General features: G+C 43.0%; 1 protein-coding gene across 14 annotated transcripts in view; it reads right to left on the bottom strand.

Annotated features, from left to right (window-relative positions):
* Positions 1 to 24,287, bottom strand: part of LOC149124742 (uncharacterized) — a 395,906-nt gene that overhangs the window by 308,149 nt on the left and 63,470 nt on the right. The window contains exon 4 of one of the 14 annotated variants that reach the window (XM_089304661.1): positions 23,217 to 23,346. The exons of the other annotated variants lie outside the window; for them this stretch is intronic. Coding sequence (XP_089160787.1) covers positions 23,334 to 23,346 — 13 coding nt within the window. The 3' untranslated portion in view covers positions 23,217 to 23,333. Of the gene's footprint in view, positions 1 to 23,216; positions 23,347 to 24,287 lie in introns of those variants that run through there. 14 annotated transcript variants of the gene reach the window in all.

Here is a 24,287-nt window from a genome sequence, read left to right as displayed (position 1 = left end):
AGTGCCTGGGTTAGAAGTTTCATCTCCGCTCCCAACTCCAGCTGATGCTGACCCTGGGTAGACAGCAGTGAGAGCTTAGGTAACAGGGTCCCAGGCAACCCTGGTGGGAGACCTAAATTGAATTCCAGCTCCCAGGTTTTCCTTCGGTTCAGCCCATCAGGGGGACTCGGTGGATGGATGGGTGTTCTTTCCCTCTCCCTCTAGTATAAATACATTTAAGTTTTGAGGAGGCAGTGTGTGGAACTCCACCCATTCTCTGCCTCCTCAAAAGACATCCCAGCAGATCTCCAGCCCTGGGGCTTGTCCCTGGAGATGGTTCTGCCATTTTCCCCAGCACACATCAGCCCCCAGCGCAGGGCATGGTCGGTTTCCTGGCGAGCTGGTACAGTTTACCTCGCAGAGCCCCTGGGGGACCCAGGGCACAGCCCTCCACCCTCAGCCTGACAACCTGTCTCCGTGTTGAAAAACAGTTCAAGGTAGCACTTAAGACCAAACGTGTCATTTTCCTTGTCAAAATGAAAGCTGTAAATTTTAAACCTAATGCTTAATGTATCCAGATATTGAACACAGGGACTTTTATCCTCAGCTTAATGGTCTGTCTAAAAACATCAAAAAAGATTACTTAAAAACTCTGGGCCTCAGAGGTCCTATAAAATTACATGAAGCGCCACCACCCCACCATCTCCTCCAAGTTTTAAAAAATTTATTGGAAAACACTTAAGCAATATACTAACTCTTTTTTCTTAGCCTTCGACACGAAGACTATTACTTGATTGCTGGGGGTGGTTAGGGAAAGCAATAGGATAAGATGAAATTTTATTAGATTACAATCTAAAATTTTAATAGCGTGCCTGCTTCTGGGAATGGTTGGTCAACCTTATTCAGCAACTTCCTGAACAGGGAAAATAGGAAAACCTGGCTTTCCTCCTTTAATACAATGTGACAAGAACCAAAGTGCTTTCTAATTTAAAAAAAAAAAAAAAAAAAGTCTGATATTTGTTCAGACCTGATTAGAACAGAGATGGGAGAAGGTATGTGAAAACCGTACAAAGTTATTATGTAACTGTTTTCTCCGATCAAAGGAGACTCACTGAAAAGGTGTGAAATAAAGAGCAGGTGTCTAGCACAGTGATTAAGATGCTGGTTGGGATGCCTGCATTCTACCCTGGGTTCAAGTCCCAGCTCTGCCTCTCAGCTAGCTTCCTGCTAATGTGCACCTTGTGAGACAGAGTGATGGTTCAAGTTACTCAGTCCTTGCCTCCCCACATGGGAGCCCTGGATTGGGTTCCTGGCTCCCAGCTTCAGCCTAGCCTAGCTCTGCTCATTGCAGCTACCTGAGGATTGAAATCAGTGCATAGGAGCTCTCTCTACCTGTCTGTCTCTCAGGTTATGTTTTTAAGAACTGAAGAGCAATTACTAACATTTTAGGGATGACAGCCTTAATCTTGCCGAAAACTCGGCCAGAAGCACACAGTAATCTGACTCCTTAAAAATCCACCCCACGTTGAGTTACGGGGCAAAGATCTCCTCTAAGGCACTCAAGACTGAGCCGTAAGAAATCTGTTGATACACACCTAATCTTCATTGTCCGTAGGCTATAAAGAAACAGGGTTGGTGCAGGTTACAAACAAACAGGTTGCTTTTTGGTTTGGGGTTTGTTTGTTGATGTTGTTTTGCACACGATCATTGCTCTGTGCTGAGAATAAGGGGACCATGAATTGTAGGAGGAGCAAGACTGGTTTCAACTCCTATAATATATCTAAATCCGACCACTGCACACAGCTGACTCTTGGAGGACAGAGGCGCACATGCTATTTGGGGAAATGGAGAACATCAAAGTTCCCCCTGAATTCAGAATTTCCACTTTTTTTAAAGCACTGTAGAATCCCAGTTGGCGATAGCATTATTTGCATCAGCTGTCTTCTGATGTGTTCTCTGATATGTCACTCTCTGACAGAAAAATCACTCCATCACGAGCCCTACACAGAAGGGTCTTACTGTCATGCCCCAGCATTTGTGTGCACGCCCAGCCTACCTACGAGGCAGCAGCCTCATTAAGAGTTATTCCTGGTCTTGCACAGCATCGAATGGGTTAATGAGGCTGGGCAGTCTCAGCCTGCTAGCAGCTGCTTAAGCAGCAGGCTGGGGAAAGCTCTGTTGATTTTCATTCTTCACTGCTGAGTGATGAAGGGCAACCTATACACTAGAAATCTAGTCAGGCCACAACCTGTACTCTCATACTGGAAAAAAAATGCAATTCTATCCAGGCTGCAGGGCAACAGTTTCTCTATGAGATCTGTTCCAAGGGTAAAGCCAATACATTTAGAGTGGAAGGGGCTGAAATCCAGAGACTTGGAAGGTGAGCTGTTATTCTGATTGTCCTTTACTGTGGAAAATTAAGACTACAGGAGTTGATCTAAACTCCAAGGACTTCTTTAGTCAGTGATTAAATACATCTTGACCAATGCAATTGATACCTTCAACCATAGTAATTCTTAGCTGGTCACTCTGGCTCTGTGAACTCAATTTGGGATACAGAGATCTACACCACGTAACAGAGCACATTGGTTTCTGACAAAAAAATATTCCATTTTCAAAGATGTCAGAGCTTTAATACATAAAGTTCATCTGTTCGTTTGATCTGCCCAAAATACTCCCTGAAGGTTAGCTTCTCAAAAGATCTCAAGGTGAGCTTCTTGAAGTGAGGATCTGTCAGGTCTACTTCCAGAAATTCTTAGTAGGTCTGGGCATTACTGAGGATTTCCGTTTCTAAAATGCACCCAGAGGCAGGCATTTGGCAGAGCTGCTAAGACACGACATGGGATGCCCACACCACATCTGAAATGTTGGGTTCATGTCCTAGATCGGCTCTGCTTTCTAGCTTCTAATTGCAGCTGAAGGTTCAAGCTACTTAGACCCCTGCTAGTCACTTAGGGGACCTGGACTGCATTCTCAGCCCATGGCTTCCAAATGATCCAGCATTTGTTATTGCAGGCATTTGTCTTTGGGGCAGTTAGGGAGTAAACCAACAGGTGGATGAGATAGCTCTCTTCTTGCCTTTCAAATAAAAAAATGAAAATACTTAACTTTCAAGGATCCAAAACCATACCCATACTAGAGCTCTACCAACTGCACTTTGAACACTGCTGTTCTAGGATTCCAATTTTTTTTTTTTTTCATTTTTCTCTTCTGTTTTCATATCCTTTGACAGGCTAGTCATTTAAATCAATGGCTGTGGGCAACTGGATACCCTACTGTGGAAGAAATAAAGTGGCCCTCTCCCATCTTAAATAAAAATCAGCCCCAAGTAGACGAAAGACCTAAGAAGGTGTTAAAGTATAAAGCCAGCACAAGACAGCAAGGGGAGTGCTTCCCAACACAAGTCCACAGGATAATCTCCCAGAAGTATGGGCACAGGTTTTCTTTTGAATTCCTGTGTTTCTCTGTTCATTTGTGGAGTGAACCAGTGGATACAAGACCTTTTATTAACATGTACTACTAGCACATTTTTCTAGGAGGTAGTGCAATGTTTCAACACATGTATACAGTGTAAACTAAGAGAAAATTAGGTAATTACCATTTATGATATGGTGTGGATAGGCAGTCAGACCGAGTGAGCTGGAATCCTCACAATATTAGCTGTTATATCTTCATCTGTCAGTCGAAGACACCCACCTTGGGGGCCGCCATCTGCAGTGCTGGCATCCCATATGGGCACTGGTTCAAGTCCCAGCTGCTCCACTTCCGATGCAGCTCTCTGCTATGGCCTGGGAAAGCAGTAGAAGATGGCCCAAGTCCTTGGGACCCTGCACCCACGTGGGAGACCTGGGAGGAATTCCTGGCTTTGGCACAGCTCCAGCTGTTGCAGTCATTTGTGGAGTGAGCCAGTGGATACAAGACCTCTTTCTCTCTCTCTGCCTCTGCCGTTCTGTAAATCTACCTTTCAAGTAAATAAATCTTTAATAAAAATATCCACCTTCCCAAGATGCCCTTGAGTTTCACTTGGAACCAAGAAGAGGGAGAAGCCATAGGACATATGGATATTAACCCGCAGGAGACGTTTATGGAGATGTCATCAACTTCCCAGATGGCTTCACCCATGCTAAAGCACCATCCCCTACTGGAACTGGAGGAGAGCCCTCTTTTCAGTGGGACTGTGGTTGGAGGTGCTTCTCAGATTTTCCTCCCTCTTCCCTCTCCCTCCCCTTAGGGCCATCCTCTGGCACACTCAGGATGGGCATTTCTCTGTAAGGGCAACCCACACTCATCAGTAAATGTGTTTTCTCTCTCATGGTTCAATAAACCCTATTCCTACCTGAGCACACTACTGTGTCTCCACTTAGAATGTTTACCTCTGGGTGAGACAAGAATCTGAAGTGCAAATTAACATGCTCCTGCCCATGTAATTTCCATTTTCTTACTTGTCTTTCTATTGGCCATCTACCATCCTCTCCTCCACTTGTCATATAAAACACAAGACATTATGAGAACCACAGTCACCCTGCTGGGCTGTTGCACTCCAGGCTTTCTTACTTCTGTATTTTGGGACCCATCATCCAGGACTCCACTTCAATCGTCTTCTCCCTTGGTATCTTTCGCTGGCTTTTCCTCCTCTCTAGGACCTCTCATTTGGGCTGCTCTAAGTCTGCACACCCCTTCCACGTCCCTTCTCAAGGTGTCCGATTGCAACCATGACCCTCTGTAATATCTCCAAGTCAAAAAAAAAATCTCATTTTGTCCCTAGCCTTTCAAAAACATTTTTTTTTCTTTATTTGAAAGTAGAGTTACAGACGGTGAGAGAGACAGAGAGAAAGGTCTTCCATCCACTGGTTCACTCCCCAAAGGGCCACAACAGCCCAAGCTGAGCCAATCCAAAGCCAAGAGCTTCTTTAGGATCTCCCACACAAGTGCAGGGGCCCAAGGACTTGGGCCATCTTCCACTGCTTTCCCAGTCCACAACAGAGAACTAGATCAGAAGAGAAGCAGCCTGGACATGAACTGGTGCCAATGATGTTGGCAGAGGCTTAGCCTACTGCTCAACAGCACCAGCCCTTTTGCCCCTAATTTCAAGCTTTTCTGTCCACTTCCTTCTCACCATCTCCTGATTTTCCTCGACCCCAAGACTTGTTCTTCTCCATTGTTGCCTAACACAGCAAATGATACCAACACTTTGACAATTGCTCAAAGCAAATTCTTTTTTTTTTTTTTTTTTGATAGGCAGAGTGGACAGTGAGAGAGAGAGACAGAGAGAAAGGTCTTCCTTTGCCGTTGGTTCACCCTCCAATGGCCGCCGCTGCAGCCGGCGCACCGCGCTGATCCGATGGCAGGAGCCAGGAGCCAGGTGCTTTTCCTGGTCTCCCATGGGGTGCAGGGTCCAAGCACCTGGGCCATCCTCCACTGCACTCCCTGGCCATAGCAGAGAGCTGGCCTGGAAGAGGGGCAACCGGGACAGAATCCGGCGCCCCGACCGGGACTAGAACCCGGTGTGCCGGCGCCGCAAGGTGGAGGATTAGCCTATTGAGCCACGGCGCCGGCCCTCAAAGCAAATTCTTAATCCTCCTTCATGCCCCTTTTTCTTCTCCCAGCCCACTGCAACCCATCAGCCAATCTTGTTGGCTCTCCTTTCAAAATATTTCCACAACCTGGCCATTTCTTTTTTTTAAATGCCTTTTTTTTTTTTTTACAGGCAGAGTGGACAGTGAGAGAGAGACAGAGAGAAAGGTCTTCCTTTTTGCCGTTGGTTCACCCTCCAATGGCCACCGCGGCCGGCGCACCGCGCTGATCCGATGGCAGGAGCCAGGTGCTTCTCCTGGTCTCCCATGGGGTGCAGGGCCCAAGCACTTGGCCCATCCTCCACTGCTCTCCCAGGCCATAGCAAAGAGCTGGCCTGGAAGGGGGGCAACCGGGACAGAATCGGCACCCCAACCGGGACTAGACCGGCCATTTCTTATGAGCTGCCTCTCCAGGTCACCATCATCTCCTCCATGAATTGCTGTCCTAATTTTCCAGCTGATCTCCCTTCTCTTCGTAGAAGAGAATAATATTTGAAAAAAAACACATGATTTCTGTTAACTTTTGTACCCTGCCTCAGGGTAGAAAACATGAAGGCCCTGAGGTTCATGCCTCAAAGCCTTTACACGTGCTATTTGCTCTGCCTCAAACACAGTCCTCTTGGTGATTTAGAGGGTTAATTCATCACTTTATCCAGATTGCCACTCCAGTGTCTACCAGAGAGACCTCTTGAAGAGGTAACATCACTCTGATCTCACCATGCTCAAACCTCCCTGCCCTTAACCATGGTGGCTATACAGCACCACTCAGATCCCTCATGGATCCCAAAACCCATGGATCCTCAAGTCCCTTACGTAAAAGCGTCACAGGCTTTGCCTACGTTCTAGGCACATCCTCCCACCGTAGTTTCAGTCATCACGGGGTGACTTATAATGCCAAATGCAATGAGGGTGCTATGGAAATAGTTCCTATACTGTACTGTTTGGGGAATAATGACAAGAGGGAAAATGCCTGGACCTGTTCACAGTAGACAGGATTTTTTTTCCTGAATCTTTGTCTGATTGGGTGAATCCCCAGACGCAGGACCCACCGATAGAGAGGATACAGATGCTGACTGACTGTTCACTGTCTCCCTCCTTCTGCCAGATGAAAATTCTACAAGGAAAGAGACATTTTTCTCTCTACTCCAGTGCCAGCAAGAGCATCTGGTCTACTGCAGAAGCTTTGTATGCAACAGGACTTCAAAAATTCCAGGAAAATGGAATTAAAACATGAATGTATAAGGCAGACATCTGGCACTGTGGGCAGGATGCCACCTGGGATGTCCACTGTCCTCAAAAAAGTGTCTGGGTTCAAGTCCTGGATCTCCAAATCCCAGTTCCCTGATAATGTGCACACCTGGGTGTGGGAAATCTGCTTGGAGTTCCCTGTTCCCAGTCTCAGCCTGGCCCAGCTCTGGGTGTTGCAGGTACTAAGGGAGTAAAGCAGAAGATGAGCCACGTGCCCCTTTCTCCCCACTCCTTTTCTCTCGCTCTCTCGCTCTCTCCAATAAAGACAATAAATTAAATGTTTTAATTCATTTATTTTGGTGCAAAACTTTTTGAGCTCTGTGCATTTTTTGTACTTATTTTTAATATGTATGTCCAGGAGTTTCTGAAGCCCCCTTATGTAGTCAGTGACTAGATGAATATACTGACAGAAAAGTGAACATTTTAGTCTGTTAAAAAGCACTGAGTCACTCTTGTTTTTGCCTCTCCAGAATTAATCAGTTATTTTTCTTAGCCTTAGTCACCGTAAGATGCAACATTTTTGCAATATTTACTTTACCGAAATTACGTGGATAATTAAGTAAAAAATGATCCAGAAGACTAGTTGCACAAGTTTTCGCTAAAATTCTGCAAAAGCTCTCATTCTGTTCCAGCCCCATTTCCCCGCTCCCATTTCTCAGGGGGTTCCAGACACATCAGCCTGAGGAATAGTCATTCTGAGTGACCACAAGCACAGAAAGAGCCGAGTCTATACGTCAAACTGATTGGTCACAGGTGGTCACAATATTGGTCAAAGAATGTAAATTTTTAAACACTGCAGCCACCGCACTGGGTAATACCCTGGATCTGAAAGGCTAGCACGCCTAATTAATGCAGCTCAAGAACACTCACAGTTGATAAATACAAGAGATGGCAAAAGTCTGAGTGTTAGGTAAAGGAATGAGTATTAAAATAGCTTAGGAAAAACACACTGCCAGACACAGTCACCATTCATCTCTTACACTAAAAAATTGTATCAGTGCTTAAAATGAGTTCTCTCACCAACTTTGCACCCAGCTCAATTTAATTTAGCTCAATTTCGGTTTAAATGCTTTGACTCTGAACTTGACTGTCTTTGAGCTTCTTAAAGAGTAATGACATTGATAGCTGGACCTGCAGACCATGTTGCATGTTTTCTAATGTTAGTGGTCGGACCAAAAGCTTGCAATGAAAAGCAACTATTAAAAAAATAAATGTGTGTGGGGATTAGAGTCCGCATTTTGAAATGTCAGTAAATACAGTATTTATATGACAGATCATAATGACTTGTAAAAGGCAGCCATATGTGTATCAAGCTCTCCGTCTTCCTCGTGTTTTTTCTTTTAAAAAACCTTGTACGTCTGAAGACTACAGCACAAAATGAAAACTAGCCTTGAGATTTTTTGAGGGATTCAGAATAAAATCAGAAGTCCTCGGCCTGTGCAGTTCTCTCACTCGAAGAGAAACCGGGGGACCGGGCCAGCCTGTACACGACTGACGCTTGGTGACACTCAGGGCAATGTAAAGATTTCAGAAAAAGAAAACCAGGGTGGAACACTCGAGTCAGTTGCTCAGTCTTTAATGTACTGTTTCACTACTTAACAGTGCCTCCAGGTAGTTTGCTGGGGCACTTTCACAAATAGCACCATTAACAGAATTTTACATGCCGAGGTCACTCCACTTTGATCCCAAGGAAGTCTTAAAAGATTGTACAAACAGCAATCCTGAGGCTCCATCCCTAAACGACAGCCACTTCTTGGGAGCAGAGGTGGTCCCCGACATAGCAACAGGACATGCAGGACTATTTCAAACAAAGGACAGAGGCAGAGGATGGTCCTTCTGAAATCCAGCACGGATGCTAAGTGTTTTCAGAGTGAAATCCAACACAGCCGCGAAAGACCAGTGGAGAATCTGCGTCAGAGAGCGAGCCCCTGCTTCCGAGTGATCAAGTACTTAACGGTCATCACAGACGTCCCAATTTCGTGCTCCCAGGTCCATAAACTACATCTCCAAGTGCACTGAAATTACATCTCAGGCATAAGCTTCCTTTTGTTCTTATGCCAGTTTGTAAGAGATCTTGAAGTGAACAAAAGCGTCTATCTTGACAATAACCATCTTTCTTTAGAAAAAGCATGCAATATACTTTTGGGATGCCAAATCACACAATAGAGAGAACCAAATAATTCCAGCGAGGTTTGATGAGCCCTCAGCAAATCCTGCAACAATTCCAGTCACCTGTCAATCAGCAAGTATCGCATAAAGAATTGTGTGGCATTGCTACTGTCTATTACCTGCGATATTCCTTTTGGTTCACTTGAGATTTTAAAAAAAATATATAATGAATGCATTCAATAATTGTTTGAATTGCTGCTGTGCATTCTGTCATAAATGGTTTATGGATAACCATCAATTGGTTCTGCTCATCAGTCTAACAAGTCCAATGTACTACTCAGAGCAAAGGATGACTATTTATTTAACAGCTCTTGGCAGGAAAATTTGTTGCATGCCACAACTTTACAAAGAACATTAAAATCAATGACAATTTATAAACCAAAGGCTGGGAATTATGCTTTGGATTCCCATAATTCATCAGAATAAAGCTGTCAGATACCTTTTATTATAAATTAATAGCATGTTGTCTAAGAGACCCGTGGGACAGATGTTTCGCCAGTTCAGTACTGACATCTAGTGGACGAAGGAAAACATTCGCCTATCTTTTTCTAACTCCGAATTTCTCCCCTCGGTCCCAAAAATGTCTGTGACTGCATCCACCAGAAGATTTTTTATCACACAACAAATTGTACTGGAGTTTCAATTTTGGGTATGTGTATTTGTGTTAACACAAAACGTCCCTAGTTCAAATTTTTAGTGGTAAACACCAGCAATGCATGTTTAAGAACCCTCTCAGCTAAACATACCTCCTTTTCTGTACTCTCAAATTAAACTTTAGTTCTTGATATATTTTGGTACTTCATCACTTCAAACTATTATTAAATTAACTGTGATATTAAAGCATCAAATTTCTAATACCATTGTCCTCGGAATCAGAACTCTCAAACAAGTATTTAATTAGACTGCACTTGATTAAAATTTAGTCTTCAGCTTAATTATTGTGAACCTTTATCTCCATTTTAATGTGATTTATGAATGTTCAACATGTTGCAGAAAAAGGTACTAATTACAGAGTTTGCTTTCTTACATAGCATTTTCAAGTTGATATGCAAAGTAATTCATGTAATTAATTCCATGTTCATTTCCATTACCATATTCCAGAACTGGAAAGCACCTTTACACACATGGCAACCTTTTAGGTACACAACATTGCCAAGGATCCCATACTGGAACTCGATGGAATGTTTTTCATATGCCCCAGGTATGGGACAAATCTAAGGCTCTCCAAGTGTCCCAGGGTTCTTGATCAGGGCTAATGCTGCTCATGATTCTCAAGTGCACTCTTGGGGATACAAGATTCTGTTTTTCTAGTAAAATGAAAATTTAAAGTTTGTTTAAATAAAAAGAAATCACTTCTCCAAATCTCTGTATATCAAATATACAAAACCTTTATAACTTAATAAACTTTTTAAAATAAAGTAGGTATATTGTTATTTTTCAAAAGTCTAACTTCCTGAGAGGACTTTGAAATTTAGAGTGGATGCAAGTAACAAGAAATCCTCTGGTGCTACTGTGTCTGCTCTTGCGTCTAGCACTGTGACGGGCATTTTACATTAGAGATTAGTGCTGCGTACATCAGGAATGAAATGAACATTACTATTCCAGTTTTCTACACCTTCAAGGCGACATGAATGATGTGCTCTAGGGCTGGCATCAAGCTGAGCTATCTAGAAAATAAGGAATGATCACCTCTTTTCAACCTGCACTACGGGGAAGTAGCTCGTGAAACCACAAAAATCCTAACCTGCCCCATTCCACTTAACCATGCTATCAAGTGGCGAGAATGGCACATGAAACACCTTACAAATTCTGTAGCTTATGAAATCTATTTCAGGTGACTTGGGAAGCAGTACATTACAATTATTTCAGAAGGCACAGGTGCTTATTATGGAAGCGAATAAATAGAACAGAATAGAATACCCCCCTACAATAAAGAGAAATCCACTTGAGTCCTTTCATGGGAGTAGGGGGTGAACTTGCTTAAAGCATATACCCACGCTTTTTATAGAGTAATGTGAAAGGGACCATTTCAGAATTTTCACGGTTCCCTTATTTAAGGGACTCTACCATCACCTTTTCAAGCTCCAAGTGTTATTTGAGCATCTAAATCAGCTCCAGCCGTTGTTAAAATAAAGACCATGCATAAACAAGAACAATTGAACAGCATTTGACCAATTAACTTGCCCTCTCGATGGGGGTTTTCCATAGTATGAAAAGACAAATTAGGCTGCTTTCTGCTCTCATGAATCACCAACTTCAGGTCTTTTAATAAAATTACTATCACGCTCACATTAGTCTCTAATATTGTTATTTTTAAAATAATTTTTAAACTATGTGATTATCCCAGATACTGTTTTCTCATGACAGTCATTGACTTACACAATGTCCATAGTAACATAGTAAAGATTCCCAAGATTGGAGAAATCCACAAATGTCACTTGCCTGCCACAGTCAGTCCTACAAACAGTGAAAAGAACTGGTCAGAGATGGCCAGGCCCAGGTGCCAGGTAGTCAGGGCATACAGTCTCTGAACAGGGCACCCATGCAGGTCAAGGAGCTTAAGTGGCTGTTTCAAGTTAATAAACAGGTTGGGCGGCCAGCATTGTGGTGTAGCGGGTAAAGCTGCAGCCTGCTATGCTAGCAACTCATATGGGCATCAGTTCAAGTCCCAGCTGCTCTACTTCTGATCCAGCTCCCTGCTGATATGCCTAGGAAACCAACAGCAGATGGTCCAAGTGTTTGGGCCCCTGCAACCACAGGGGAGACCAGGAAGAAGCTCCAGGCTTTGGATCAGTTCAGCTCGGTCCATTGCAGCCATTTGGGGAGTAACCAGTGGACGGAAGATCTTGCTGTCTCTCCTTCTCTACTCTGGTATTCCAATAAATAAATATTTAAAAAAGAAATAGGTTGAATAAAAAAGAATTTCTTAAGGTGGAAAGGACAATAAGCAAAGGGAACTCATAGGTCTTGAAGCGAAGATTATGTACAGAGGCTCAAGCTGAACTTTCATCTAGGACAAGTGACTGTCCCTGCTGTACAGATGACAGGGAGCCAGGGAACACAGAAAACCAGGCATTCACAAGGGAAGCCGTCCCGCATCAGCATAGGATCAAGTTCAAGTCACAGAAACTTGTACTATAGCCTTCTCCTCACCCCCATTTTTCCAGGCTGTGACTGGAGTAGACAGAATCATAGCACGTTAGCCCTGAAAGGACCACAAATAGCACTTGACCCAACTTCTCAGTCTCATGTAAGAAACTGTCCTGGTGGGGAGGGGTGTCACGGTTTGGAGGCTGACAGCACCATAACAGAGTGCATTGTTCCCGTGGGGCAGGTGGTGATGCAGCCTTAGACTGCAGGAAGCCAACAAGTCCAGGAAGAATGCACAGGCAGGTGCGTAAGGGAAGGCCAAGGAAACAGAAAGGAAATAACACAGGAGCCAGGAAGGTCTGTCCCAGAACTATGTGGCCAGGAAGCTCTGTAATTCCTGACTAGGGCAAGGACACAGGCAGAATCAGCCTCCATATCCGGGTTCCCATGGGTGCACATCAAAGCAAGCAGCACCAGAAGTCCAACAGAGCAAGGCACATGGATCTGAATGAGGGGACCCACCCAAGGGAAAAGGCGTCAAGCTCACCGTGAAGAGCCTGACCCCAGCCCTACTTCTGCTTCCAGAAAGGGACTGCACAGTCAAAGCTAACTCTGACTCGGGTTTGCAGATGCTACAGGGTTACATGAAGACACGCTGGGTTCTGAGAGGACAGGCCTGAATCAGCCCCATGAAATTCACAGGTGTGATTGGTCATTGGAGCACCTTGGTAAGACGGTGAGTCTATGGGTATGCAACAGCCAGTCTCAAGAGTACAGACGCTAACAGGACCTAAGCCACTGGAATGGACTATCACTATCCAAAACCTCAAAGTAAGAGAGCTATGCAAGTTCTACATGTGCACAGACTGCAGACTCTACCTGTTTGATAACCGCGGGACAGCCTGCTTATTCTCACCCCCTCTCTTCAACTGTCACTTGATTAATTGTCTTTCCACCACTGATCTGATACATTACAGAACTCTTATTTATTTTTCAACTTTGCTCATAATACTTAATTTAAAATGGCATTTCCTTAGAAACCCGGGTCCATCTTTCTTTAATAGATGTCCATGGCTCTTTGTCATTTTCATCAGTTCTCCGTGTTCAACTAGGGGCTCCAGAAATCAGACATGAGATGAATACAAAGCCATCTGTTTTCCAGCTGAGAATTGCTGGATCCATGGGTTTGGAATTTTCCTGACCATGTCAGGTGCCGTATTTTTACTCTATATTTAAAATTTTAGTAAAATTCTAATTAAATGGTGGATTCTACTTTAAATGATGAAAAACAAAATTACATCTATAGGAATTTTTAACTAAGCAATTTCAGGTTAATTGGTGATTAGCAACAGAAAGGAAGCTGTGTGCTTTATAAATTAATGGAGTTAATCAATGATTCATAGTTCATTTACTTCACTTAACTCCCTGCTTCAATCTGTCACCAAGACTTAGATCTTTGAGTTTCAGAATAAAAAAGCGAGCCTATTATATGGAGAAATGGGGGAAGGTGGGGAGCCGATTGAAAACTCTGGCAGCTTTCTGTGTATTCCTTTTGATATTTTATCAGTAAGGTTTAATAGTTACACAAGAACCACATGTTGATATTATGTGATAGGCCCAAGCAGAGATATCAATGACTGTAACTTATGAAATAACTAAATGTCAACAGTGAGAGGACCTCCAAGACGGTAAAAAAGAACATCACAGAGGGGGTAAAATGAGTTGCTGGCCAATATGTAAACAAGAATTTGACTGTTTATTTCTTCCTTCCTTCAGATAGATTGGAGAATTGCTTTGTGCCTTGTAGCTCTCATGGTCCAATTTATTATCTTCCTGTGTTTTAGGAGGTGGTTTATGCAACCCATTGGACTATATCCAAGAATGAGAGACAAAGAAAAAGAAGAGAGACCGAAACAAAGCAGGGAATAGGAAGCTTAGCACATAATAATGCTTTGGCCAAAGCTTTCCAAGGTCCCCACCTCTGCATTAAATTTTATTCATTTCGTTATGATAAATGTTATTAAAATAGTAATCCTTGCCTATACAGATTTTTCTCTTGCTCCCAGATCAGCCTATGGGAATAAGAGCTACATAGTTCCCTGAAGCCTTGGGTTTATTTTCTCCTCCAACTTCATCTCCTTCAGAGAGTACAAAGCCAATCAGGAACATTCTGAAGTTCAATGACAAAAGCTCTATCCCTTACACACTGGCGCAGCCTCTCTGGTGGCACACCCGGCCAATGCCACTGCGCAAGTACACGTTCACACATTAAGAATAAAGACATTGTGAAGAGGGGCTTTGCGCCCCCCGCCTGCTTGCCGGCAGTGCTCCAAGACCAAGAATCTGTCGAGAACTCGTGCTTTGGGACAGAGATGTCACGTCTGGCTTCAAAAACCACCAGAGACTCCCAGACAGGAAACAGTTCATGGTGAAGAGCCGCCTCCCCCGCCCCCATCCCCAAGGCTCTTCTTGGCTCTTGGCTAGTGCTCTAAGCTTCATCCTTCACCGGGCGACATCTCAATCTGGAAATCACAGGCTAGTGTGATTTCCCACCTCTAAGATGTACTCAAGCCTCAGTACGTCCATGTGACGTCCAAGCCTCCTTGTCCTTTACTGGGTGAATTCCCGTGGTTCCCACTGCATGTGGCTTGTATGCACTTGCCTACCTGTACGTTACCCAGGGTTGTCTAGAAGAGCAGGCATGGGTTTCTAGTCACAAGTGCTCTGTTTTTTAGAATTCCAATATTGGACATGCATCCCGGAATGGCCATTCAAGCTGCACCTTGGAATAGCCACATCCCATTTCAGAAGGCCTGTAACAGTCCTGCCCATACTTCCAATCAAGCTTCCTGCTAATATATGCAAGACGCAGATGATGGACGGCTGAAGGACTTGGATCCCTGCCCCACACATGGGAGATCCAGATGGAATTCCGGACTCTTAGTTTCGGCCTGATTTGAGCCAGCTGTTCCAAGACTTTGGAGAGTGAACCAGTGGACTGAAGATCTCTCTCCTCCTTCACTCAGCCTTTCCAATACATTAAATAAACAAAATAAAATCTCAGTATGGAAAGTGCCAACAAAGATAAATCTCTGTATCCAAAGACACCCTGGAGATCACTTCTTAATTCCTCATTTTATAGATCCATTTACCTAACAAACAGTTTTTTGAAAAAATAAACAAAACTGACAAACCAGGGGCCAACTAACAAAAAAAAGTAGAGAGAAGACCCAAATTAATAAAGTTAGAGATGAAAAGGGAAATTTAACAATAGACACCACAGGAAATAGAGAATTAGCAGAAATTACTACAATGACCTGTACTGCAACTAACTGGAAACCTAGAAGAAACTGATAGATTCCTGGACATATACAACCTACCTAAGTTAGCCAAGAAGACATAGAAAACCTAAACACACCCATTACCAACACAGAAATTCAATCAGTAATAAAAACCTTCCTAGGGACAGCGTTGTGGCATAGCGGGTAAAGCTACCACCTGCAGTGCCAGCATCCCATATGGACGCTGGTTTGAGTCCTGGCTGCTCCACTTCTGATCCAGCTCTCTGCTATGGCCTAGGAAAGCATTAGAGGATGGCCCAAGTCATTGGGCCCCTACACCCACATGGGAGGCCCAGAAGAAGCTCCTGGCTTTGGATCGGCACAGCTCCAGCTGTTGTGGCCAACTGGGAAGTGAACCAGTGGTTGGAAGATCTCTCTCTCTCTGCCTCTCCTTCTGACTTTCAAATAAATAAATAAATAAATCTTTAAAAAAAAAAAAAAAAAAGACCCTCCCAACAATAGAAGCCCAGGATCAGATGGCTTCACAGCTGAATTCTACCAGACATTTAAAGAACTAACTCTAATTCTTTTCAAGTTATTCAAAATAACTGAAAGGGAGGGAAACCTCCCAAATTCTTTCTACAAAGCCAGCATCACCATAATTCCTAAACTTGAAAAAAAATGTTTTATCTGAAGGATCTCTGTGAGTGAGATCCCAATGGAAAAACGTGGCCATCAAAGAAGGATGTACTTTTCTCTGAAGGGAGCAGAGAACTTCCACTTTGCTTATAGCCTTGGCCTTGTCTAAACACTGATGGAGTTTGTGGATTCAAAAGGCTTCCAAAGCCTAGGCAGCTCATGTCAAGCTCCTCGGGTGATCACCGACATCACACCTAAGAGTGTTGATTGTTAAATTAACAGCAGGAGTCACTGTGCACCAACTTCCCATGCAGGACCTCTGTCCTCACAGAGTATTATAATTATGTCTAAGTGTTCATAATGGATCTATCATTCTTGGGTGCTTTTTCAAAGTTAAGTTTAAAAAAAAAAAAGTAAAATTAACTCAAGATGCAATGACTTTGAGCAGTGTTTGTCTCAACTGTTGAGGGATAGTTGTTTTTTTTTTTTTCATGCAAATTGTTGAACTCTTCACTTACAGACTTGGTCTTCTGTGTATAAAGTTAATCTAAAATGGCCCTTAGTGGAGAATGGGTCTGGGAATGGGAGAGGGGGGAGGAGGAGGGGTGGGAGAGTGGGTTGGAGGGCAGGTATGGTGGGAAGAATCACTATATTCCTGAAGTTGTACTTGTGAAATGCATGAAGCCTATATTCCTTAAACTTTTCTTGGGGGGGAGGGGATAAAAATAAGAAAAGCGGCCAGCGCAGTGGCTCACTTGGCTAATCCTCTGCCTGCGGCACCGGCACCCGGGGTTCTAGTCCCAGTTGGGGCACCGGGTACTAATCCTAGTTATTCTTCTTCCAGTCCAGCACTCTGCTGTGGCCCAGGAGGGCAGCGGAGGATGGCCCAAGTGCTTTGGTCCCTGTACCCGCGTGGGAGACCTGGAAGAAGCACCCAGCTCCTGGCTTCAGATTGGCGCAGTGCTGGCCATAGCGGCCATTAGGGGAGTGAACCAATGGAAGGAAGACCTTTCTCTGTCTCTCTCTCACTGTCTATAACTCTGTCTCTCACACTAACTCTGTCTGGCAAAAAAAAAAAAAAAAAAAAAAAAGCATTCTAAACAGAATGCTTAAAAGTTTCAAATTTTTTTGTGTTTCTGTATTTATTTTATTTAAAGGCAAAGGTAGAGAGGAAGAAATCAATCTTCCATGCACTGGTTCATTCTGCAAACACTCCCAACAGCCAAAGCTACACCAGGCTAAACTCAGGAGCTTGGTACCCGCTTTGTCTCCTACATGTTTAGTGGGAACCCAAGGACTTGAGCCATAATCTACTGTATTTCAGGGTGTGCATTAGCAGGAAACCTGATTGGAGGTGAATCCCAGACTCCATTGCATGGTATTCCTAAGTAGTGTCTTAACTGCTGCACCAAACGCCTGTCCACCACAACAGATTGACCTCAAGGAATACTAAAGTCTATTAGGCACAATATTAGATCCAAATATCAAGGGTATTACTGACTCCCTCAACTCACAGTGAATACCTATACCACACACCTATACCAATTTAACTATAACCACGCCTAAGTTTCAAAACATTTGAGTAGGGCAGTCACCAGGAAAAGGAAGGAAGGAAGGAAGGAAGGAAGGAAGGAAGGAAGGAAGGAAGGAAGGAAGGAAGGAAGGAAAGAAAGAAAGAAAAAAAGAAAGAGAAAGGAAGAAAGGAAGAAAGGAAGGAAGGAAGAAAGGAAGGAAGAAAGAAAGGAAGGAAGAAAGAAAGGAAAGAAAGAAAGAAAAGAAGAAAAGAAAAGAAAAGAAAAGAAAAGAAAAGAAAAGAAAAGAAAAGAAAAGAAAAGAAAAGAAAAGAAAAGAAAGGAAGGAAGGAAGGAAGGAAGGAAGGAAAGAAGAAAGAAAGGAAGGAAAGAAGAAAGGAAGGAAGGAAGGAAGGAAGAAAGGAAGGAAGGAAGGAAGGAAGGAAGGATCATCAGCAAAGCCACGGATTTTGGGGAGTGTGAGTCAACTGGAATGTCACAACACAAGAAAGCAGGCTAAGAATGCCTAACGTAAATTCAGAAAGGTAGGTTAGAACTAAGCTGAAAAGCCCATTTTAAGTCCAGAAAATCTCTTGCACACACTAAGGATCTCGCATATGTTTTGCATCTGGGGAGATTGCTAGAGTTGAAGACTGACATAATTAAGATTTTCATTATAATTATAATTCTGGCCATCCTGTGGATGAGATTTTGGAAAGACTGCAGGCAGGGAATGTGTACAAATAAAAGCTTTATATTTTTTATAACGTTAAAAATAATCAAGATTAAGAATCATGCATCACTGGGTTAATAATCATGAATATTACCCCAAAACTTGGTTAAAAAAAAAAACGTATCAGAGGGCACAAGCTGCAGGACATCAGAGCAAATTTAGCCAACAGATGTGCTTTGTTTGGCCTGCAACTCTTAATATTTGGCTTTGACTGCCAATATTTACATGAGTGTATCAGGGGTTTTACATGAAAATCCAGATTTCTGTTTAGAATGTATATTTCCTTCTAAAACACCCTTGGATGGGACAGCACTAGTAGCAGTGAGCTGTCCCTTGTAACACACTCCCCTCTTCCCACTAAAGCAGAAGCTCGCTTCACACCTCCACCACTTGTTGTCACTCAACTTCCAGCAAGATGCCCTTATTTCTACCGCCAGCCCAGTCTAGCCTTTGAGTTCATTTATGCCAAATCGAGACATGTGGTGTGGTTCAAAGTTAAACATTTCATTTTGTTTCAGAAACTTCATCAATGAGTGTTATCTTCAATGATACCCATTAGATTTCCATGCTGAACACCATGGGACTTAAGAATGTTGACTACTTATAAATCCTCAACATTCACAAACTTCTTAATTTGACCCTATCCATCCTTCTTCAGTAGCTTCATCTCAAAATATTACATGAAAGAAATCAACTAAAGAACCTGCAGATAAAAGATCTTAGTCTTCAGTAGTCCGGCTGCTACTGCTCTATTAGGGAGATGTCTTGTTGTTTTTACTGAAATGAAATATCTGAAGCAGCTAACTTAGAGCCAAGCTTTACTTGGCTCACAGTTTCAGAGGTTCAAGTCTAAACAGCAGGATGCAGGCTTTGGTGAAGTCCCCTAAAAGATACAGAGCATGAGCAGTGGAAGGATCACGTGATAAGGCAGGAGGCAGAAACTGGGCCAAAGCTCAGGCTGTCCTAACAACCATCTTGTGAAAACTACCATCCAAGGGTCTGCATGATACTGAACCCTACACATACTATGTTTTCTATAAATGTATCCCTAGGATAAAATTTAATTTCTAAAGTAGACACAATACAAAATTAACAATAGATAATAATAAAGTAGAAAATAAGCAAACTGTAATGAAAGTTGTGTACATAAAGTCTCTCAAATACTTTACTGTACTTTACTCACCCTTATGATGACAAAACAATGCAAAGCCTACAGGGTGAGATGAAGGCAGGTCAAAGATGAAGGCACTGTAACATAGCATTAGGATACCACATAAGATTACTTAAACACAAGCCCTGTGATACCACAAAAATTGGTCTGATAATCACGAAGGCTCCATTGACAGCATACACACTGTTGACATGCTGGACATAGGAGTGATTCATATCCCAGGTGGGACAGAGCTGCACAGCCCAAGATTTCATCACACCACTCAATGGTACACAGTTTACAACATTATTTCTGCAATTTTCCACTTAATAGTTTGACCCTTGGAAAGTGAAGCCTTGGTTAAGTGAGGATGACTGAATTCTTATTACTGTATAATAGGAACAGGAAGGCAAGGAAGGCTTGTGAGGAACCATTTTCCCATCTTTTACCATTGTCTAGCAAGTCCTACTCTTGTAGTTATAAAAATGGGCATTGGGCAGAAGTCTAGTAATTATTTCACTGTGAGCATTCCTATCCAGTACCACAAGCAATCGTGATACTCAAGTCCTCGGTCTTGTGATCTTGGTTCATATTTCCAAGAGCTGATTTCTTCAAACCCCCAGTGCACTTAGGGAATGCACAGGATTGCCGAGCTGCAGGAGGTCCCACACCACATCCTGTATGCCCAACTTTGATCCCCCGTTGCTCCCCCTGAGTCACTGACAGTGGGAAGACAGAGAACAGAGGGTCATCACCTGTCAGCTTTAGTAACTAAATGAATACAGCCAAGTATATTCGGGGGAAAACAATCTCACCAAGACAAGTAGCCAAAGAAGGGAAAAAGGAAGCTGGATGACCAGTGTCACATCTTGAAGGTATAGCCTAACTCCATAAGCCAATTCCTATCTGGGCAGCTAAGGAGTTCCCAGGACCATACACATTGAACAACAGTATCTGTGTTGTCTAAGGCACCTCCTTCCCCAACTTGATATTCTACACTTAAGAACCTCGGTGTTACCTAAGCAAATCTCTTACCCTGTTCACAGGAATTCATGGTGGACCTAGCTTTTCATGGGACATGGCGTTTGATAGAGCATTCCGTTACAAGAGATGTTTGAGTACAAGTATCCTGCATCACCCTCAAAAACTCCCCAAGCACAGCTCTTCATCGTGAGTAATGCACATTTTGTACTCTGTCTCTAACTCATGTTATAGAAGACTTTCTATTTTGTCCATATCAATGTCAGGTGGGTTTCAGGAGGAGATAATTTCAAAAAGTTTTCAAAGGAGCTGGTATATGGCACAGTGTGGTAAACCACTATTTATGACACCCACACCCCATTTCTGAGCATCAATTCTAGTCCCAGTTGCTCCACTTCTAATCTAGTTTCCTACTAATGCTCCTGGGTGGGCAATAGACAATGGGCCCAAGAAACTGTGCCCCTGCTACCCATACAGGAGACTAGGACCAAGTTCCAGGCTCTTGCCTTTGGCGTGGTGCGTACTTTGCTGTTGTAGTCTTTTGGAAAGTGAACCATCCAATATAAGGTGTGTGTGTGTGTGTCTTTGTGTGGCGTCCTTCTCCCTTTCAAATAAACAAAAAAATTTCCCTGAAAAGGTTTACTTTAGTTTCAGTTTCTTTAGATCCAAAATAATCCATGCTTAGTTTTTTTCATAATATTCATTTTCCATGAACTTTTTGAGGCCCCCTCATATACCATAAACTCTCCCAACCAACCTCTACTCAGCAAACTTGCCAAACGAATGGACTTTCTGCACTTGCTTTCTCAACCTTCCCAGCTGGATGCTCAACACAATGCTTAGATTACCACAGTTGTCACATACTTATCAAGAGTTAGCCACCAGTTGTATTTATTTAAATTAAATGAATTTTCCAGAAGCATTTTAAATATGAACACAAAGACAAAGAGTTACTTTTATGAACCTAAGTTGAATGTTTGAAAGATTTCATAAAATCAAATTGAAAAAATTCATTCAAATTAGTTGCACAGAGACACCTTCAAGCTTGTAGGATAGTAAAGTGTACTTCATAGAAATTTACAAGGTTTCTATATCGCTTCATGAAAATCTTCAAATTCTTCAAATGAGGAAGAGCTGTATTTTGGAGTTACAGCTGTGCAGAATTTCAATCAGCCAATGCATACTAAACAAAAAGCCTTGCCTCTATGTCAAGATTGGCAAGTGAATATACATTTCTATGCTTTAGGTACAAAGGAAATGTTCAAGGTATGTATGTTATCACCTTTACGGCCCTGGCTTTGACAGCCTTTTTCAATTTATCTACCACCTTCAAATGCCAGTTATATCTGATAAAAAGTTTTTAATGTGTTATATTCACAATTTTACTTTAGATAAAGGTTTTCAAACTTTTTATAACTATGTTAGTCATTTGGAGAAAACCAGTCCCCTTACCCATAATCATCTTCATGCAACAGTTTTATTACATTAAATATAATATATAAATATTACTAGGAACGTTGAAAAAGTGTTGGAAACTTTGAAGAGACTTGCCTGTATTTTTAGGGACTCAGAAAAAGTAATCACACTACAATTCTAATAGTCTTTCTTCAGTGCTATAACCTCTCCAGGGTTAACTTGAGACTGTGAATAGACCACTCAAATAACAGTGAATTCTTACAAACTAGTAGGTATTTGACTGATAAGGACTCCTGCCCTCTCCAGAAATGTGCATAGGTCACGTGCATTTGGAAGGCCTCACAACACTGAATCCCTGGCTCACTGCTCACCACACTGCTTGTCGCATGTCCAGGAATCACAATCACTGTGTTCTTGTCCTATACCTCAGAGGGAGACGGAAGAAAACGAGAGGTGTCTCTTTACATAATGCTTTCACCATTTTAACCAGTTTTCAGTGGCTCATCAAGTGGCATTCAGAGTTATAATCATCATCACCATCTATAAGGGTGCCTCCAAAAAGTTCATGGAGATTTGAATTTTTGGTTCAAAACTTTTTGAAATTGTGCACACTCATATTTCCAGACTGCTTGATCAATGCCAGCAGCAACTCTTGGTCCACTAAACAATAATAACCCGCAGCCCCTGGTAGCCCTCGGTCAACTTTTAGTCTCTATGAATTTTCCTATTCTAGATATTTCATATGAATGGAATCCTTTCCTTATTTTTCTGTCTTACTGATTTCACATAGCATTACGTTTCCAAGGCTCATCCACATCACAGCATGTGTCAGGATTTCATCCCTTTCTATGACTGCCTAATATTCAATTGTATGTGCCTGCCATGTTTTTATTAATCTTTTCATCTGTTGATAGACACTTGGATTGTTGCTTTTTAAGAGTGAAAAGTTTTATGGTTTATTCTGTTTTGCATTTAGGCAAAATCAATAGTCAGCAAAATGTCCACAGACACATAAAATCCCTCAGTGGTTAACGAAAATAGTCAGAGGCACAGGCATAGTGATGTGTAATTGTTGTGCTGAACTCAAGTGCACCCAAAATTTCATGTTAGAGCCCTACCCTCAGTACCTGAGAATGTAACCACCTTTGAACAATGTCTCTGCAAAGATCTTGTAGTGCAAATTAGGTCATTCGAAAAGGCCCTAACCCAATGCAACTGGGGGCCTTTTGAAGAGAAGGCAAGATTATCACACTCAACAGAGGGACACCATGTGAGGACGCAGTGAGGCGGCACCACGTACAGGAAAGAGAGGCCACCTCGAAGATAAAAACCAACTTGACCCAAGGCTTCAGTCTCCAGAACTGGGGTAACATAAACTCCAGTTGTTCAGCCGTGACTTCTGTGGTCATTTGCTATGGAAGCTCTAGCAAACTAACAAACACACCACCTACCCCAAGTCTGACTGGTGAGTCCATGCACCACCATGACTGGGAAGGCAAATGGAAGGAAATCCCTGCTTCTCCATGAGACATTTCCTCATCCTTTCAGTCAAGAAGATTTTCTTCATGCATTCATTCTGCAGAGAAAGGGACAGATAGAATGACTTGGGAGCCAGCACTGCGGCTCACTAGGCTAATCCTCCGCCTTGCGGCTCTGGCACACAGGGTTCCAGTCCCGGTCGGGGTGCCGGATTCTGTTCCGGTTGCTCCTCTTCCAGGCCAGCTCTCTGCTGTGGCCAGGGAGTGCAGTGGAGGATGGCCCAAGTGCTTGGGCCCTGCACCCGCATGGAAGACCAGGATAAGTACCTGGCTCCTGCCTTCGGATCAGCACAGTGCGCCGGCCGCAGCGCGCCAGCCACAGTGGCCATTGAGGGTTGAACCAACAGAAAAGGAAGACCTTTCTCCCTGTCTCTCTCTCTCACTGTCCACTCTGCCTGTCAAAAAAAAAAAAAGAAGGACTTGGGGTAGTAAGTAACAAATAATACAGAGGTCCAATTCCATATGTGATTGGAAGGGAGGCTCAACGGAGCTCCATGACCTGGTGTAGAAGGTGTGAAAAGGAAGGTGACTCAAGAATGGCTTCAGGGACTTGGGAGCTGTGGAAGAAGGGCTGAGGTGTCCATCACCTTAATGCCGGCAGGAGCACAAGCAGTAGAGGTTTAGAGAAGGTGGGGTTGGAGTGGGGGCTTTGCAGCATCATTTGGTTCATGTTGAGTTTGAGATGACAGTTCAACATCCAAGCAGCAGAGTTCATTAGGCCATTGAATACAGCGATCTTGACTTTAAAACGGAATAGAAACAGAAATACATCAGTCATCAGTGCATGATGTGGGACGGGAGTATACCACCAGGGAGTGAGTATGGAAAGAGAATGGGAGACATCAAGTACTAAGCCTTTGGGTGCTCCAACGTGACGACACTCTTCTCCCTATTTCTGGATCTTACTTATGGTCATCTATAATGTATCGCTCTTTTATTACCATCTGTCTTACATACATAATTGTCTGTAACGTACCTT

This window comes from Oryctolagus cuniculus, chromosome 9, assembly GCF_051225735.1.
Source record: "Oryctolagus cuniculus isolate XC-2025 breed Fujian yellow rabbit chromosome 9, ASM5122573v1, whole genome shotgun sequence".
In the NCBI taxonomy this organism is placed as follows: Eukaryota; Metazoa; Chordata; class Mammalia; order Lagomorpha; family Leporidae; genus Oryctolagus; species Oryctolagus cuniculus.
This window is presented reverse-complemented; position numbering and strand designations above follow the sequence as displayed.